Genomic DNA, 17102 nt, shown 5'->3' with positions numbered 1-17102 from the left:
GAAGATCAAGCAATTTAACTTGAGAAGAAGCTTTAAAGCCCTCAAGTCAAAGCCCGTCAAATTCGCCATCATCTTCGCAAAGACCGTAGAAGATATCGCCGTTCAAATCGAGATCAAGCTATCAAGCCCTCGTTTCAACAACCGAAGAGAAGAATCAAAGGATTAATTTTCTTTGAAAATTGCATCAGAGATTGTAACCCTAAATTTCTCAAATTAATAAAATTGACCTTATTCAGCATCTTTCCGTCTTTTTCGCAAACCTCGAATTTTGCATGATACAGATTTTGGCATGCCCGGTGGGACAATCTTTGCCTCTTATCTCTTCTCTTTCCAAATCAAATTTGAAGGTTACTCATCAAATATGTCTGGAGGAAATAAGGGTGCGTCTTCCATGACGCCACACAAATCAAGGCTCTTATGTAGCATGTTGGGGGCAAAAGAAATTGACACCAATAAGGGTGAGCACGTGTTCCTACACCCGTCCATCCTCCAAAGGTTGAGGAAAAGCAACAAATCTGCACCTTCCTCTCCTGATGAAGTTCTGCATTACATTGATGACGAAGTCATGCAGGTCATGATGGTGCAATCGTCTACTCTTGAGGAACAACTTGCGGCCTTGACCAAGGCACTTAAGAAGCTTGTGAAGTACAATCAACGACAAGAAGCTCAACTTAAAGAGCTTTCAGATAAGGTGGATCAAGTGGGAATGTCAAGGTGCAGCGAGAAAAAGTCATCTGAATCTATGACCGAAGTGGCTCCACGCATCGTCCTCAAAACTTCGCTTGAACCTATTCAACAAGACGTTCTTAAAACCTCGCTCAAAGCTACACCAGAAGATATTTTCTTAGTCTGGCGCGAAGGTATTTCACACAAAGTACTCAAAGTCTCAGCAAACTCCGAGGCTTCAAGTAAAAAGATTCAAGTCTCCGGTGATGGATCAATACCTGCTCATCAATTGAAGGAATTCATCATGGGGGCAATTGCTGAAAAAGACAAGAAGAGTTCTCAAACTTTTCGTTCAGACATTAAGCCGTACACACGGAGGATCGAACAATTGAGGATGCCAGAAAATTATCAACCTCCTAAATTTCAACAATTTGATGGCAACGACAACCCGAAACAGCATCTTGCGCACTTTGTGGAGACATGTGGCAATGCTGGAACGGATGGAGATCTACTCGTCAAACAATTTGTACGCTCGTTGAAAGGTTATGCTTTTGACTGGTATATAGACTTGGAGTCGAATTCTATAGACAATTGGGACCAATTGCAGCAGGATTTTCTCAATAGGTTTTTCAGCACACGGTGCATTGTCAGCATGTTTGAACTCAGTAACACTCCCCATAAAAGATAGTGGATTAGTCTTCAGAAATCTATCAAAAGTATTGCCTTTGTCCAATATCGGAGACCTTGATGCAGTTGCCGGTGCCACTTGGGCCTGATGCCATGCAAACAATCCCATAAAAGTCTGAAAGGCCTGAACAGCAGCTACCGGGTCAACAGAACCTGTGGGTGCACCAGAATTTGCAATAATTTCTGTAGTAGGATCGGTTGGATCTGCAGCGGGGTCGGCTAGATTAGCATTATTTTCTATTTCAACTGCATCATCAAAAACTTCAGTCTCAGCACTTCCTCGGCCACGGCCTATGGGGTTGGCGTGACCACGGCCATGTGCTAAAGGAGTGGCCTGACCACGTCCGCGAACTGTAGGAGTGGCCCGACCTTGGCTACGAACTGTTGTACCCTCATTTGTTGACCTAGAATTACGACGTGGACGAACCATTTCCTAAACTTGAAAATATAATATTATAGTCAATAAGCTAGATGTAGAATTATACAAACAAAAGATGAACTCACAAGCCTATGGGACTCTGGGGACGTGGACCTCTTCTAAGACATGATGTGATAACGAATGCAAGTATAAAAATCGAAACTTAAGCTCTGATACCACTCTTGTCACGCCCCAAATCCGGGAACATGACCGGCCGTGTACCATGAAGCAATCATGGGACCCGAAGCCTAATTAAAAATATTTTTAACAACTCAAACTAATAAAAGAAAAACTGGTTATTTTATAACAATAAAATATGCGATACGAAACCAATATTTTTCTTAAGCAAATGACATGATATCCGATATTCGAATCTCCAAATTCCACAATGAACTGCCAATAAAAAAATGCAGAAGCTAATAAACAAAAGTGTGGAAGCTTTTTGACAATAGAAAAGAAATAAAAATACAGAAGTCCGAGAGGTCCAAACCGAAGGTCCCGACAATGCCACAGAGTCCACTACAATGCTCCATGAACTAACCTGGAAAAAAAATGGAATAAATCCGTCAGCTAACGCGCTCAGTGAGTAGTTAAGCATGCTAAGGGTAATAATACAAAGTGGCATACTTTTGAACGAACGATAATGAGGGTTCCAAAGAAATGGTGTCAAATTAAGGAGGGTCGAAGGTTCAACGACTAATACCAACAAACTAACGAAGTCGATGGCTCAACAAATAGTATCCACAAGACGAATACAGATTAATGAATAATATGAACAATAATCAAATCACCACAATAATTATACCAATCAACGAGTCCAATAATATCTGAACAATGAACGACGATAAACGGGAGTCTAAACCAAAGTGGGAACCATAATCACTAATTACCAAGTACCAAATGTCAAATATTTTCTCAGGGCTTCGCCCGTTGGATCCAACACCATACTTAGAGTCACCACAAGATGGCGCCTGAGACCTTTTCCCTAAGCCGATCCGGAATAGGGTCACAGGGTATTTCACAAGTCTTTTCCCTATCCGTTGAGCACTAGAGTCACAGGATATTTCACAAGTCTTTTCCCTAGAGGCCAAAGTCACCACGATATCTCACGGGTCTTTTCCTTGGACTTAAATAAATATAACATAGTCCATGGTCCCAAACACATAAGAACAACGACGAACCGGAGTCACCTGCACCAGGAATATTCTCCGTGTCGTTGCGGATTCACAATAATATTATGGAGCAACGAACAAGCAACAAGAAAGATATGGGCAATCCAACAATCAAAAATACTATCAATAAACCTTGTATGCCAAAGGGTACGTCAATCGTCAATAAATATGAGAGCGACGAATAAGAACATCACTTATCGAATTACAACGAGTAAACGAATTGTCAAGAACAAATAGGCTCAAGGGGAATCCAAAAGAATGGATCACATGCTTAACCACTCACCTCGATTGAAAACGATGATATCACGATGTGCAACGCAAGTGCATGAACCACCTAATCTGAATTAAAGATGTACAAAATGATAATTAATTTATATGATAACTATTAGAACAGACCACTGCCAAACTATTTGGTAATATAAAACACGTATTAGCATTAACTTAGTAACTAAACAGCCAAGCCCAAACCTAAAACTAATTCACCATATAAATGACCACCATCCAAGTCCATCCTTTAACATTCCAGGAGTATAACACGACACACACACTACAACCAGCACCACATGCACGCACAAACTGATCACCATTGCCGCCCCTCTTTCTCTCTCCTCCGCTCATTCGGCACCACCAAATAAAAACCCACTAATTAAACTGGTTCCCAAATCAATCTATAAAGATAAGAAGAAAAAGGGATTAATAGAAAAGAATTACCACTTCAGGAGGCCCAGTAGAACCCGATTGCCGCAGCTCTCTCGTTAATCTCACTGCCTGGAATAAAATAACCCTAGTTTTGTATATGTATATAAGAATATAGGGCTCTCTGTCTCTCACGTAAGAAATAAAATAATCTTACTTCTCAAACGTTTCCTCATCCTAATAAACTGCCCACGTTCAAACTTAAAACTTATCTCGTCTAATTACACAATCAACCCAACATTATTCTTTACGTTAACCAATCACTTGTGGGGACCCATTCCCAGTAACAAAACTTAGGATTTTAAGCGATATGTGTAACTTATGCCAAAAATAAGCGGCCCAACATATATATATATATATATATATATATATATATATATATATATATATATATATATATATATATATTTTGTAGCAAGAAGTTTGAAAAGAAAAATGAAAGATTTAATTATTTTCGTCAAAAATATTATTATTATTATTTTTGACTGAAAAAGTGGGACGTCACAGTAACGTTCAAGGATTCTTTTTCAAGCTCGTATTCAGTTGTGAGGATTTGTTTTGTGCTTCCTCTTAATATATAGAACAAAGACAAGGCTGACTCCTAATTGGAGAGAAGTCATAAATCCTTGTCCTATACAAACACAATTGTGTTATGCGGTGGTTCCTAATTGGAAGAAGTATAGAACTCCTACTTCTTCAAATACGCTGTGTGCAAGCGTGAAGCCCGAGCAAGGGATGTCAGGCGGTGGAAAATTCAGTGGGTCCGCAAATTTTGTCTTTTGAAAGGCACAATTTGTTATGCAAAGTCCATACAACTTGGGAGCCCATGATCAAATTTTCGTGTGGATTTAATTTGTTGGGCTTTCAAGTTTTAGTCCACTAAAAATCCAAATAAATTGAGCTTGCAAATCATTCTGCCTAAAGTGAAATTCAAGCGTGCAATTGATAAATTTTCCGCTCGACTCATGAGTTAGAATCAAATCCACCCCACGTTACAAGCAAATGAAACTGTTGCTGGATACACAAATTTTTTGCATCAAATCAAATCAAGTCAACATTTTCGAGACCTACTCACTTTTGTGCATGAGCAAGTCTCGAGAGGGCATCTGTAGACATGTAAAATTTACTGTCAATCACAAGTTGCCACGTGTTGCGAGACCTAGTAAATAGGGCACGGTAAATGGCCAATCAAATGTTGTCATGTGTCTCGAGGTCAAAAGGCAAGATGATGCATATAAGCCAATCAAATGGTGCCACGTGTCAAAATGACGCAGTTATTATTTTTATTAAGCTCAGCCAATCAAATTAAGCCACTTGGTAAAATAATAATTGTGTTTTTCTTCACAAATAATTGTCTTTCTTAAAATAAAAGAAAGAATGATAATTATTGAATTTTAATTATTTCTTTTACATTAAATAAATAAATAATTAAAGGGAGATAAATATGAAGGAAGCAGAGATTGGTCATTACTCTCCATCCTACATCTCTATAAATAGAGGTGCTCTCCTCTCATATTTTTTCATCTGCACATTGAAGCACACAAGCTCCAGAACTCTGAAGATCAAAGCCCTCAAGCCCTTCAAAAGTCTTCAAGTGGCTCTTCAAGTCAAAGCTTCAAAGCTCCGAAAGCTTCAAAGCTCCGAAGAACATTCAAGTCAAGTCCACATCAAACAAGACGGTTCTTCAGATCAAAGCTTCAAAGCCCTGAAGAACGCTCAAGTCAAATCTCCTTCATCAAATCCAAACTCCAGAACTCTGAAGATCAAAGCCTCCACGCCCTTCAGAATTCACATTCATCCATCACACGCAAGCTTCTGGAATTCTGAAGATCAAAGCTGCGAAGGCTCTTCAGAATCTTACAAGTCCACATCAAGCCAGACGCTCTTTAGTTCAAGCCAAGTCTACCAATTTTCAATCTCCTTCAACCAAATTGAAGAAGATCTCAAATACCGATTTGAGACCAAGCTCTAAAGCTCTCAAATCAACATCTGCAAATCCGAATCTCCTTCAACTAAATCGAAGAAGATCTCAAATACTGACTTAAGAAGAAGTTCCAAAACTCTCAAGTCAATATCCCCAAATCCATCATCTTTTTCACCTAAATTGGAGAAGATTAAGCAATTTAACTTGAGAAGAAGCTTCAAAGCCCTCAAGTCAAAACCCGTCATCTTCGCAAAGACCGTAGAAGATATCGCCGTTCAAATCGAGATCAAGCTATCAAGCCCTCGTTTCAACAACCGAAGAGAAGAATCAGAGGATTAATTTTCTTTGAAAATTGCATCAGAGATTGTAACCCTAAATTTCTCAAATTAATAAATTGACCTTATTCAGCATCTTTCAGTCTTTTTCGCAGACTCGAATTTTGCATGATACACTTGGGATCACCATTTACTAGAGTATTGTGTTAAAAACTTTCCCCCATTTTCTTCCTTCCTTCCTTCCTTTCCTTTATTAACAATTAGCATAGCCTTTTTAACACTTCAACTTTTTCCCCCCATCGCAGTGGAAGGTTGAGGACAAACATCTGACGCTTTATTTTTCATTGCCCAAGTTGGCCTGATAAACGAACCAAACTATTTAAATTGGAGTTTGTAGTTTGTACTCTCTTACTGAAAGTTTGTTTGAGATTGATTACTTATATAAACAGACTGAGCGAGCGAGATAAAAAATTTTGTGACTACTTTTTTCATGTGCTTGCCTTATGATTTCCACCTCCAACTTTGAAATTTGAATCCACTTTAAACCTTATCAGTTATTTTTGATTTGTTGATTGTAGTTTATTTGTCAGTTATTTTTCTTAGGCTGATCCAAAAAAAAAAAAAAAGAGTTGATTTTCTTATTTTCTCCCTTCCGGAGACGTTTTGGATGGTGAGAATGATGAAAGAAGAAAAGAAATGAGAGTCCCATCATGTGTTTGGATAAATAAATAGAAGAGGTGAGAGATTAAAAAAAAAATGATGTATTTTTATGAGAAGGTTAGCAAAAAAAACCCCGAATTTTTAAGTAGGAGCACGTGATGGGCTCGATTTCAGAGTCGGTTGCTGGGGATTTCGAGTCGGCAAGAGAGTTATTGAGGAGTACTCTTCATGGTTTGGAGAAAATGACTGAGAAGTGGGATGGGATTGTGGTCAGCAAAAACAGAGTAGGGATCAAGTCAAAAACTACAAGCCCTTACATCATGAAATGGGTTTGTTGGTACCATAGCCATTGAATTGGAATAGTCGTCAATCGAATTTAAATTTCAACCAACATTTTTTTCGGAAGGGGCAACAAACATGCTACAACTTTATTGGACAACACATTGCAACAGTTATAAAGGTAGGAGTTACAAGAGCAGGTTTATATATAAGTTCCACTTCCCAGGGTCACAACAATGCTCTCTTTCCACTGAGGAATACAAAAACTAAGCTACAAAACTAAACAACCATCAGATGTAGTAGGAATCACTTGAAAGATAAATTAAAAATGACAAATGACATGAAAATTACTTCTTGAAAGCTAATAACACACACGGACACGGACAAACAGTACAGTGCCGCCATTGCCAATAGATTTAGTTTCTTCGCCCCTTCCTCTTCGGCCTCTTTTGAGTTTTCTTTTCCCTTTCGAAGATCACAACAAACCATTCATGATACCTCGTGGTCAGCGTTTGCCCAATAACCAACCCAACTATTAGCCCACTCCCATATCCCATCATTATGACCATCCAGTAGATACCCCTCGAAAACTCTGAATCATCGCCTTGCGAGCTATGTGCCGGTGGTGGTGGGGGTGACACTTCAGAATTTCCGCATAACATCGTCAGGGGGACACCACACAATCCCATATTCCCACCATATGAACTATTATCAAATGTATCGAATTGTTTACCTCCAGGTATGGGGCCAATGAGACGGTTATGAGAAACATTTAGGACTGAGAGGAAAGTGAGTTTGGTCAGTTGCTGAGGGATCTTTCCTGAGAGCAGGTTTCGAGATAGGTCCAATGATTCCAAGTTCGGTAGATTTGCCAAGGATGACGGGATGATGCCAATGAGGTTGTTTTCCGAAATATTTAGCGCTTGAAGTCCACTGAGACTTCCAAGGGATTCTGGAATTTCACCACTGAACTTGTTGTCTGAAAGATCAACAGCTACAAATACACTTTGGATCTTCTCATAAAGTAGTTTTGTCCCTTTGCTGGATATAGTTATTGAATAGGTAAAACCCCTTGAATAAACAATATTTTCCACCGTTGTAGCTAGTGGTTTCTCCACTTGCATATATGTTGAATTCTCTTTCCCGACCACTTTCATTGCATTCCAGTTCTGGAAGTACTCTGACGGCAATGTACCAAAGAAACCATTGTGAGAGAGGTCAATGATCCTCAACTTCGGAAACTTCAAATTGGTTTTAGGATTCTCAATGGTACCATAGAATCTGTTAGATCGAAGAATAAGAACCTGTAACTCAGGAAGAGATCCCAACCAAAAGGGGAAAAAATCCTCGATCTGATTATCTCCCAGAAGAAGAATTTCAAGCGTTGTACAATTGGCCAAAGAACGTGGTACTCCCCCATGCAATTGATTCTGACTTAAGTCAATCAACTTGATTCCCCTCATGAACGTTTGAGGCACGGTACCGTGTAAGTTGTTGTAACTTAGATTGAGCATCAACAGAGAACCACTACTAGAACTGGCCAAGCATTGAGGAATGGCCCCGCTTAAGTTATTATCAGACAAGTCAAGTGCAAAAAGAGCTCTATTTTGGCAGAATGATGTTGGGACTTTTCCAGTTAGTAAATTACCAGCGACTCTATAAGAAAGGACAGATGGTGGTGGAAGAGGAAGTGGTCCTTGCAGTCTGTTAAAGCTGAAATCTAGGGATTCTAGATGGTTGAGTTCAGAGATTGAGCAGGGAAACATGCCAGATAGTTGATTTTTTGAAAGGTCTAGAATGGTTAATCTGGTGAGGTTCGAAAGCCAAGATGGGATTTCACCAAATAACTCATTGTGGATGAGAACCAACAAAGATAGCTGGGTCATGTTCGCAAGAGACTGTGGTAATACATCCCTTAGTTTCGTATTGTCGAGTACTAGAATAACGAGTTTTGATAGCTTTCCAAGGGGTCGTGCATCAAAAGTACCGCCACTGAGTCCTAAGACAGTGAGTTTTGATAAGTTTGCTATTGATGAAGGAACCTGTCCCCAAAAATTATTTCCGTGAACATCCAGAAACATGAGCTGGGCCAGATTGCCTAGCGAGCTTGGAAGCATCCCATACAAATTGGACTCTCCTAATTCCAACACGTTTAAGGAATGAAGGTTCCCAATGGAATTTGGAAGCAATCCGGAAAAATTTGTCCTCGAAATCTTCAATTCCTCAAGTGGACTACCATATGAAAATTCAGGAAGATAACCAAATAGGTTTTCATTGGTTGACACGCGTAAAATTCGTAGGTTCGGTAGATGAAAAATGCCCATTGGGAATTCACCATAAAGCAAACAGTTCCTAAGATTAAGACCTGTCAGAGAGGTCATGTTTGATAAAGCACGTGGCACCGTAGAAGATACGTTCACAGCACTGAGGTCAAGTTCTTTCAGGTTGGTGAGGTTTTGAACTAGGTCTCTCAGACTGAGTTTTTCAAGTTTCAAAAGATGTCCGGTAGAAGTAGAATATGGGTCAAAATATCCGCACAGATCAAGGAAAGTCAATTGGGAAAGAGAGGAGATCTCTGAAGGGATCTGACCGGAAAAAAAGGAGTTGTGTAGGTTGAGACTCTTTAGTTTCGAAAGTTTTTCAATTCCGGTCGGAATTTGAGAATAATTGAAGTGATTGTGAGCGAGGTTCAGCCTCCGTAGGTGAACAAGGCTGAAGAGGCTGCTGTTGGAGTTGATAGAACCATAGAGGAAGCTGCTACTGAGGTCGAGACCAATCACATGACCGGTGTTGTGGTCACACTCCACGCCATCCCACGAGCAGCAATTGCTAGCATTTCCATCAAGCTTCCATGACTTGATCTTCGGATAAGCAGAAGGGTTGTTGGCAGAAGCAAACTTCTTGATGTCAAAGCTACGCTTGAACTGCAGCAAGACTGATCTCTCATCGTCATGGCATAGTGGCTGCGCAGAAGAGTAAGAGTTAGTAAAAATAGCAAGATTAAAGCAACAGAAGATCATCAGGAACTTGTGAAGATACAAAGATGAATCCATCATGTATAAATAGCTATCTTAGAGATAATGCCCTTAATGTGCTTTTATAGAGTCCAGTAGCTAACTTTTTGAAGTCAAGTCCACCCACGGAACTTGTCGGAAATAGCTAGCTTTGTTTTTTTTGCACAGAATAGATGGGCACATCGATCTACATCTATCCAATCTTTCTGAATTTTCATTTTATATCAGTAGTAAATAAGGAAGTTTTACGTGTGAATAATACTAACGCGTAAGACGTAAGGATATTTCTAAAAAGATGGCGTGTCACATTGGAAACTGTTACGACACTTGATCCCCGGCCTGTTATTTTGGTGAATGTCTGGGTTTAGTGAATTAATTTTTCTTAAATGATCTTGGTTTCTTTTATTAATTTGTTTTGATGGAATATTAATCTGCAATTCTGCATGACCACTTGCTGTTTAAGTTATCAAATATTAAATTTTAAAAAAAATGTCATGTTACACTTGTTATTATGCATCGTTTAATCAAATTAATATCTCTCTCTCTCTCTCTCTCTCTCTCTCTCTCTCTCTCTCTCTCTCTCTCTCTCTCTCTCTCTCTCTCTCTCTGTGACACGTGTATATATATTTATATATATTTCTAGTGGGTACCCTTAAAAATCACGTTTTGATCACATTGAGCGACTCAGATCATCAAAATTTGATTGGGAACTATAAGATGTTTTTTTAGATGTTTTTATAGGTGTTTCCGGAACCGCCCCGTATATATATTTGTAGGTATACAGCACAGTCAAGGTCTCCTCGGCGTGCCTGTCATGTCCGGCAAAATTTGAATATCCTGTCCTGTTACTTGACTTAATGCCTTCCATTGGCTCTCGGACATGTTTGATGTTCATTTTGTGGACTTCAGTGCATTAGCGAAACATAATTACATCTACTGGGAATGGGGACCTGTTAGAAAAACGCTCGTCACTTGAACTTCTAACGAAACGGTCAACACACGGCAAAAGACTTCTACAAAAGAGCCACACATGATCGATTGATCATGTTCTACTGGCAAGAAGCTCTAACATAAAAATTAAGAGGTTCAGATCACACCATTCAAGACACATAAAAGGAGGAAAGAAAAATTCATAAAAAGTAGTAGTTCATACTTCTTATCTTTAGTAACGAATTTTTCGTTTTTTCAGTAAACGTGGTTCATACTTCTTATACAAACCTTGAGCAAATTTCACTCTTAAGAACCAAGTTGTACAGATTGGGTGTCCAAAAACTTATATTCTCAACGCCAAACATATGATTAGCGACTTAGATATTGAAGGTGACTAGCTCGATGCTTCGCTTGCGTATCGGAATGCAATATTTTGCAAAGCCAATTTATGGGTTGCCTCCTTTGAGGCTGGTAAAATACAACTTGAGTCGAAAATTAAAAAAAAAAAAGCCAAGTATTTCAAATACATGTGGTTTAGGTTGTTTTTTTTTTTTAACAGAATAAATGGCCACATGTATGTACATCTATACAATCTTTCTGAATTTTGCATTTTATATCAGTTGAATCGAAGGAAGTTTTACTTGTGAATAATAACGCCTCAGTAGTAAGGACATTTCTAAAAAGGTGGGTTGTCTCGTTAGACACTTGTATAACACTTGTCAGACAATCCCTCGTTCTACTGATCCCCAGTTATTTTAGGTACACAACAATTCAAATATAACACCAAACATAACCATTTTAATAATACTCGTACCATTTTGGCAAAAAAAAAAAAAAAAAAGGGGTTATCAAATATTAAATTTAAAAAATTGTCATGTTACACTTGTTATTATGTACTGTATCTTTTAATCCAATTTCTTAAATATATATGTCTACATTCATACATGTACGTATAAATATATGGCTTGAGAATTTTTTGGGTGTGGCGGTACTTGTCGGCGATCTCAGCCATCCAAACGTGTTTTGGACGACAAGATTTACTCCCTCTCTGTCCCCTAACCCGACCACTCTCTCTCCTCTTTTTCTCTCTCTATAATCCGGACTTCCAAAACACGTTTGAACGGTTGGGATCGCTGACGAGGTACCATGTGTGTGGTATCTGCCCTGCACCCAAAATTTCTCATATGGCTTGCAAAAATATCAATATAATAACCGAGCTCAGTTTTTGAATCTTACATACATACATAAATCTAACGGTCTGGAGTGGTTCCTTAAATCCAATAGTGGGGATCCTAGGGTCATTTTTGGGAAGATCTAAATCAATCAATCAATCAATCAATCTCTCTCTCTCTCTCTCTCTCTCTCTCTCTCTCTCTCTCTCTCTCTCTCTCTCTCTCTCTCTCTCTCTCTCTCTCTCTCTCTCTCTCTCTCTCTCTCACGTTTATTCCAAATCCGATTTCAAAATACTCTCTCTCTCATTTTTAAAAAAAACCAATAGCAAACAGGGATTTCATAGATAATATGAGGTTTCTCTCCCCTCTCTCTCTCTCTCCCATTCTTTAAAAAATCAATACCACAGTAGGAATTCCATAGATAATATGAGATTCTCATAGTAATCCCTATAGGCAAGTGTTGATTGTGAACTTGTGATCATTATGTCAACTAGGTTTAATTACGATTATGATTTATTCAATAGGGAGAGAATATTGAGAATACTGCGGTCATCAAGTCTTAGACCATGGATTCATAAGGGTGAAAACTCACATTAAATGGAGAGAACCAAATCAACAAAGCCTAAAACAAACGAAACCAAAAAGAGACAGGGAAAAAAAACCTGGCCGAGAATGATGTCGCTAAAAGCCGCCACACCGAATCCGTCGGCTTATTTGCCGGATGAGCAAAACCAAGCCAATCTTCACTAGATCGGCCCCAACAAGGCCGGACAAGCAGATAAAGGAAGGAGGGGGAGGGGGGCAATTCATTTAGGTTTGAATGGGCAATAAAAAATCATATACCTGAACGTGTTGTTTAGGTTCTGAAAATTGTGTTTATTGTGGACAGTTGACGGTTAGGATTTGCAAATGCCTTCTAATTGCTACGTAATTGATTTGAACGATTCAATTGTTGCAAACTCAATATCAAGTTGCACTGAACCTTAAGGCATGGGCCGTTTGCTCACACTTAGGACACTCGAAGCCATATCGAATACCAAATTCTTCTAATGAAGGCACGGGCATGTGCTTGTAAGTTAAATATCCTATATTCAAGGTCTCTCCTCGGCATGCCTGTAATGTCCGGCATAATTTCAAAATCTTGCCTTGTTACCTGACTTAATGCCTTCCATAGACTCAATGTAGACTTAATGCTCTCGGACATGTTTGATGTGCATTTTCTCCCCAAGATGTGGACTCACTCTTGACTTTCATATTGTCAACATATGCTTTTATGGACTACCAAACTAGCAATAAGGGACATGGTTATGGAAGTAAGACTTAAAACCTCTAACTTTCTTCTTTCATTTTGAGTCGGCGAATAATGTCACCAGTTTCTTGAGTCCTTGCCATGATTCCTGAGTCCTCGCCATGATTATATACGGCCTCAGTCCCCAATTGTTAGCCCTTTTTTGGGAATTTCAACTTATTAAGGGGCATAATCGTTGTGCTTTGTATATTTTGATGTTTTGGTTTTCCTTATTACCCTCAAAAGTAAGGAGACAGCATCATTAGATTTCTAAGTTGCTTTTCTAATTTGAAAAAGAAAAGGGAAAAAGGTAGTCTAGTCAACGATGAGGGTATAACATTTCCATAACAAATGTTAAGCAGAAACGCGGATTTATGAATAAATTGGGCTCATCCTGCATGTGTATTGATTGCTGAGTGGCCAAAACCAGGAACAAGAGTTTTATTTGAGCTTCGAGATGGAATGTACGGAATAACAATAAAGCTATTTGGGGAGGTACGGGAGGCTGTGACTGGGAAGCACCGGGAAGACAGAGTCACAGAGTCAAAGACTACAAGATGAAAGCACTAGGATGTAGTCATCTTTACCTCCTTCTTGAGATTAATCATGCCTACTTGTGCCTTTCCCCTCCTGAATACTGTCATGATTCTTCAAAGTGTCGTGAAACAATCGATCGATCTCATTAGCTACGACCACTCCTCTCACTTAATGGCAGAGGCAACTAAAGGGCCTGCCTATTCTCTTAGTCAAGCATGGATAGCATAATACCAGGACTTACAATATGAAATACCATGTCAGTATTTTTTGCCCAATGACTTATCAAAAGGGACCATAGGGACAGCAAAAAGTATCCAAAGGGACTAACAATTGTGGATGGGGAACTACTATTTTATAAAGGAAATTACGCGCTGGGCAAAGCTTAGCATGAAGTATACTCCTCCTATACGAACTTCAAATGAACCAATTAATTGGAATTTAGAGAACTAGTACAATTGCAAGAAACCCTTTGTACCATTACGAATAAAAGGAAAAGATAGCGGCACTTACGTCCCCGAGAATGCCACAATTCCAGTAGTCAAAAGGCCTCCAAACTGCAACCAAATACAATGAGAAATTACATTCATCTATCATCAATGATACGTATGCATGCACTCATATAAGGGAAAAATACTGAAGAATGGGGGCCTCACAATATTGGGGCGTTTGGTGACAGGAGCAGCAACCAAAGCAGCTGTGTGAACCAAGTGGTAGAGAGATGCCGTGTGCCAAACCTTCAAATTGAATTAGCAACAAAAAGGTTGTAAACCAAACATGTAGATGAAGGAATCCCAAGTAAAAAGAAAAAGAAGGCAAGGATGGAACCTGTTATCCCCTTTATTATCGATCATTCTCAGGCTGCATTTGTTAAAGGAAGGGCTATTTCAGATAATATCCTTCTAATGCAAGAGTTGGTAAGGAACTATCATAGGGATGATTCTCCTGCAAGATGTGCCATTAAAGTCTATTTGACGAAGGCTTATGACTCTGTAGACGGGAGTTTTCTCTTTGAGGTTATGCATGGTATGAATTTTCCTAATACCTTTATCAGATGGGTTAAGATTTGTGTTACCTCGCCTATGTTCTCTGTTGTTGTGAATGGTGAACTTGAAGGATTCTTTCCTGGGAAGATGGTTTTGAGACAGGGAGACCCAATCTCTCCCTATCTTTTCCTCTTTGTTATGGAGGGTTTTTATGCTATTATTGAAGAAAAGATTAGAGATGGAAATTTTACCTTTCATCCTTGTTGTGGTGGGCTGTCCTTAGCTCACTTAGCTTTTGCTGACGACCTGTTCTTGCTGTCTGGTGTTGATTGGGATTCTATCTCTGTGTTTAAAGAGGCACTGGATGACTTCTATTATTTCTCTGGGTTGAAGCCCAATCTTCAGAAAAGTCAAATATTCTTCTCAGGTGTGTCAACTACTATTAAGGCTTCTTTATTGTCTTTTTTGCCTATTCCGGAGGGGCATCTCCCTGTTAAATACCTTGGCGTGCTTCTGATATCCACTAGACTTCGATATGATGATTGTATTCAGTTGAAGGAAAAAGTTCAGCAGAAGATTATTAGTTGGTCTAACAGAACTTTGTCTTTTGGGGGGAGGGCGCAGTTAATTCATTCAGTTCTTTTCCAGATCCAAATGTATTGGTGCTCCCTTTTCGTTTTACCTCAGCGCATCTTGAAAGAAATTGAAGCTTTGATGAGGGCTTTTCTGCGGTCTGGGGTTGATCTTAAGAATTCTGGGGTTAAGGTTAAGTGGACGGATATTGTGTCCCTAAAGTTGAAGGGGATTTGGGTTTTAAACCTTTGAAGGAATGGAATAAGGCGACTATGTTAAGACATTTATGGGCTATTAGTAAGAAATCTGATTCTCTTTGGGTTAAATGGGTTCACACGTATTTTATCAAGCATCAGAATTTGTGGTATATGGCTCTTCCTAATGACTCTTCTTGGACTATTAGGAATTTGTTTAAGTTGAGGACTCTAGGGCAGCCTCTTATCAAGCATATAGTTGGGAATGCAAAGGCTACCTTTGTTTGGCTTGATAATTGGCACCCTTTAGGGCCTTTGCATTAAAGATCTCTTGCAGCCAGAGTGGACTCTATTATTCAAAACGACGCTTGGGTTTGGCCTAGGCCAAGAAATCGCATTACCCTGCAAATTGTTGCTGGTACCCCTGCTGGGTTCCTTCCTAATTCCCAGGTTGAGGATGCTGTTGTTTGGGTACCTTCTTCTTCAGGGGTTTACTCTACGCAATCTGCTTGGAAAGCTATTCGGGTTGAAAGGCAGCATGTTCCTTGGTCCTCTATAGTGTGGTTTATTGGAAATGTCCCTCAGTGGGTTTCATTGTTTGGTTGGCTTGCCTTAAAAGGTTAGCAACTAAGGATAGACTTTGTGCTTGGGGTATGTGGTGTCTACTGGTTGTGTGCTTTGCAATCAGGGCATGGAATCTCATGGACATCTTTTCTTTGATTGTAGTTATGCAAAGAGTATTTGGTCTGACCTGTTGGGCAGGAATTTGGTTTTGCGTCGGTCGAATAGTTGGGATTATGAGCTTGCGTGGGCTGTCAAGCATTGTAAAGTTAAGGGGTTTTGCTCTGCTATATACAAGTTGTCGTTGGCTGCAGCTATTTACCACATCTGGCTTGAGAGAAATGCTCGAGTGTTCACTCAAAAGAGTAGGAGTCCGGTTTTGGTTGTGAAAAAAGCTATTGTGGCCGAAATTAGAGATAGGGTCTGCTCATGGGGAAGAGTCCCTTGCTCCTATGAGCATGACATGCTTTGTCGTAATTGGTCTATTTCTCCATGTGTTTTTAGTAGATCTTAGGAGTTGGTGTAGCTACAGCTCCGTTGTTGTTTTACTTTGCCTATGGGTATTCTCTGGGCTTGTTTTGTGCTTTCTTGTGGTGGTTATAAAACTTTAACATACCCAAAAAAAAAAAAAAGATGAAAAACCTCTTTGTAAGTGGGGTTTTTGGGTTTGAAGGCATGAGCACCATAAGTCCCCAACCCAAGAGCAGCTACTCCTGTTTCCAAGTTTTTTGAAACAGAAAGAGGGTTTTGTCAACTTTACCAAGCAGATACATAAAATTCACATGTGGGTACATCGAATTGTGTCTCTATGTGTGCATCTAGAGAGAGAGAGAGAGAGAGCAAACCAGAAAGAGCAGCGACTTTACCAGAGACGAGGATCCATTCTTCACCAGTTAACCACTTTTCCCAATTTCAAGAACGGAGAACGCCCCAAATCAAGCAACGCAGTTAACAGTTCAGACGACGTCGTGTGCTTTTCTCCGGGGTTGGACAAATCACTTTCGAACAAAAATACCCTCATTTTTGTTAGACAAAATACCCCTAAAATTACTACACATAACCCACTCCTCCTT

At 39.5% G+C, this 17102-nt stretch overlaps 2 protein-coding genes across 2 annotated transcripts; both read right to left on the bottom strand.

Moving 5' to 3' along the window:
• Nucleotides 1-7193: 7193 nt before the first annotated feature.
• Nucleotides 7194-9830, bottom strand: LOC131323575 (receptor-like protein 6). The gene has a single exon (XM_058355428.1). It carries the CDS (start codon nucleotides 9828-9830, stop codon nucleotides 7194-7196), a length of 2637 nt encoding a protein of 878 aa, XP_058211411.1.
• Nucleotides 9831-14118: 4288 nt separating this feature from the next.
• On the bottom strand, nucleotides 14119-17050 carry LOC131323574 (uncharacterized). Its single transcript, XM_058355427.1, has 5 exons — nucleotides 17045-17050; nucleotides 16875-16929; nucleotides 16672-16742; nucleotides 14372-14452; nucleotides 14119-14272 (listed from the first exon to the last, which is right to left on the bottom strand). The coding sequence occupies exons 1-5, from the start codon at nucleotides 17048-17050 to the stop codon at nucleotides 14225-14227; spliced, it is 261 nt and encodes an 86-aa protein (XP_058211410.1). The 3' UTR covers nucleotides 14119-14224.
• Nucleotides 17051-17102: the final 52 nt, after the last annotated feature.

This window comes from Rhododendron vialii, chromosome 4a, assembly GCF_030253575.1.
Source record: "Rhododendron vialii isolate Sample 1 chromosome 4a, ASM3025357v1".
NCBI classification, from domain to species: domain Eukaryota; kingdom Viridiplantae; phylum Streptophyta; class Magnoliopsida; order Ericales; family Ericaceae; genus Rhododendron; species Rhododendron vialii.
The sequence above is the reverse complement of the archived record's forward strand: the minus strand, read 5'-3'. Positions and strand labels throughout refer to the sequence as shown.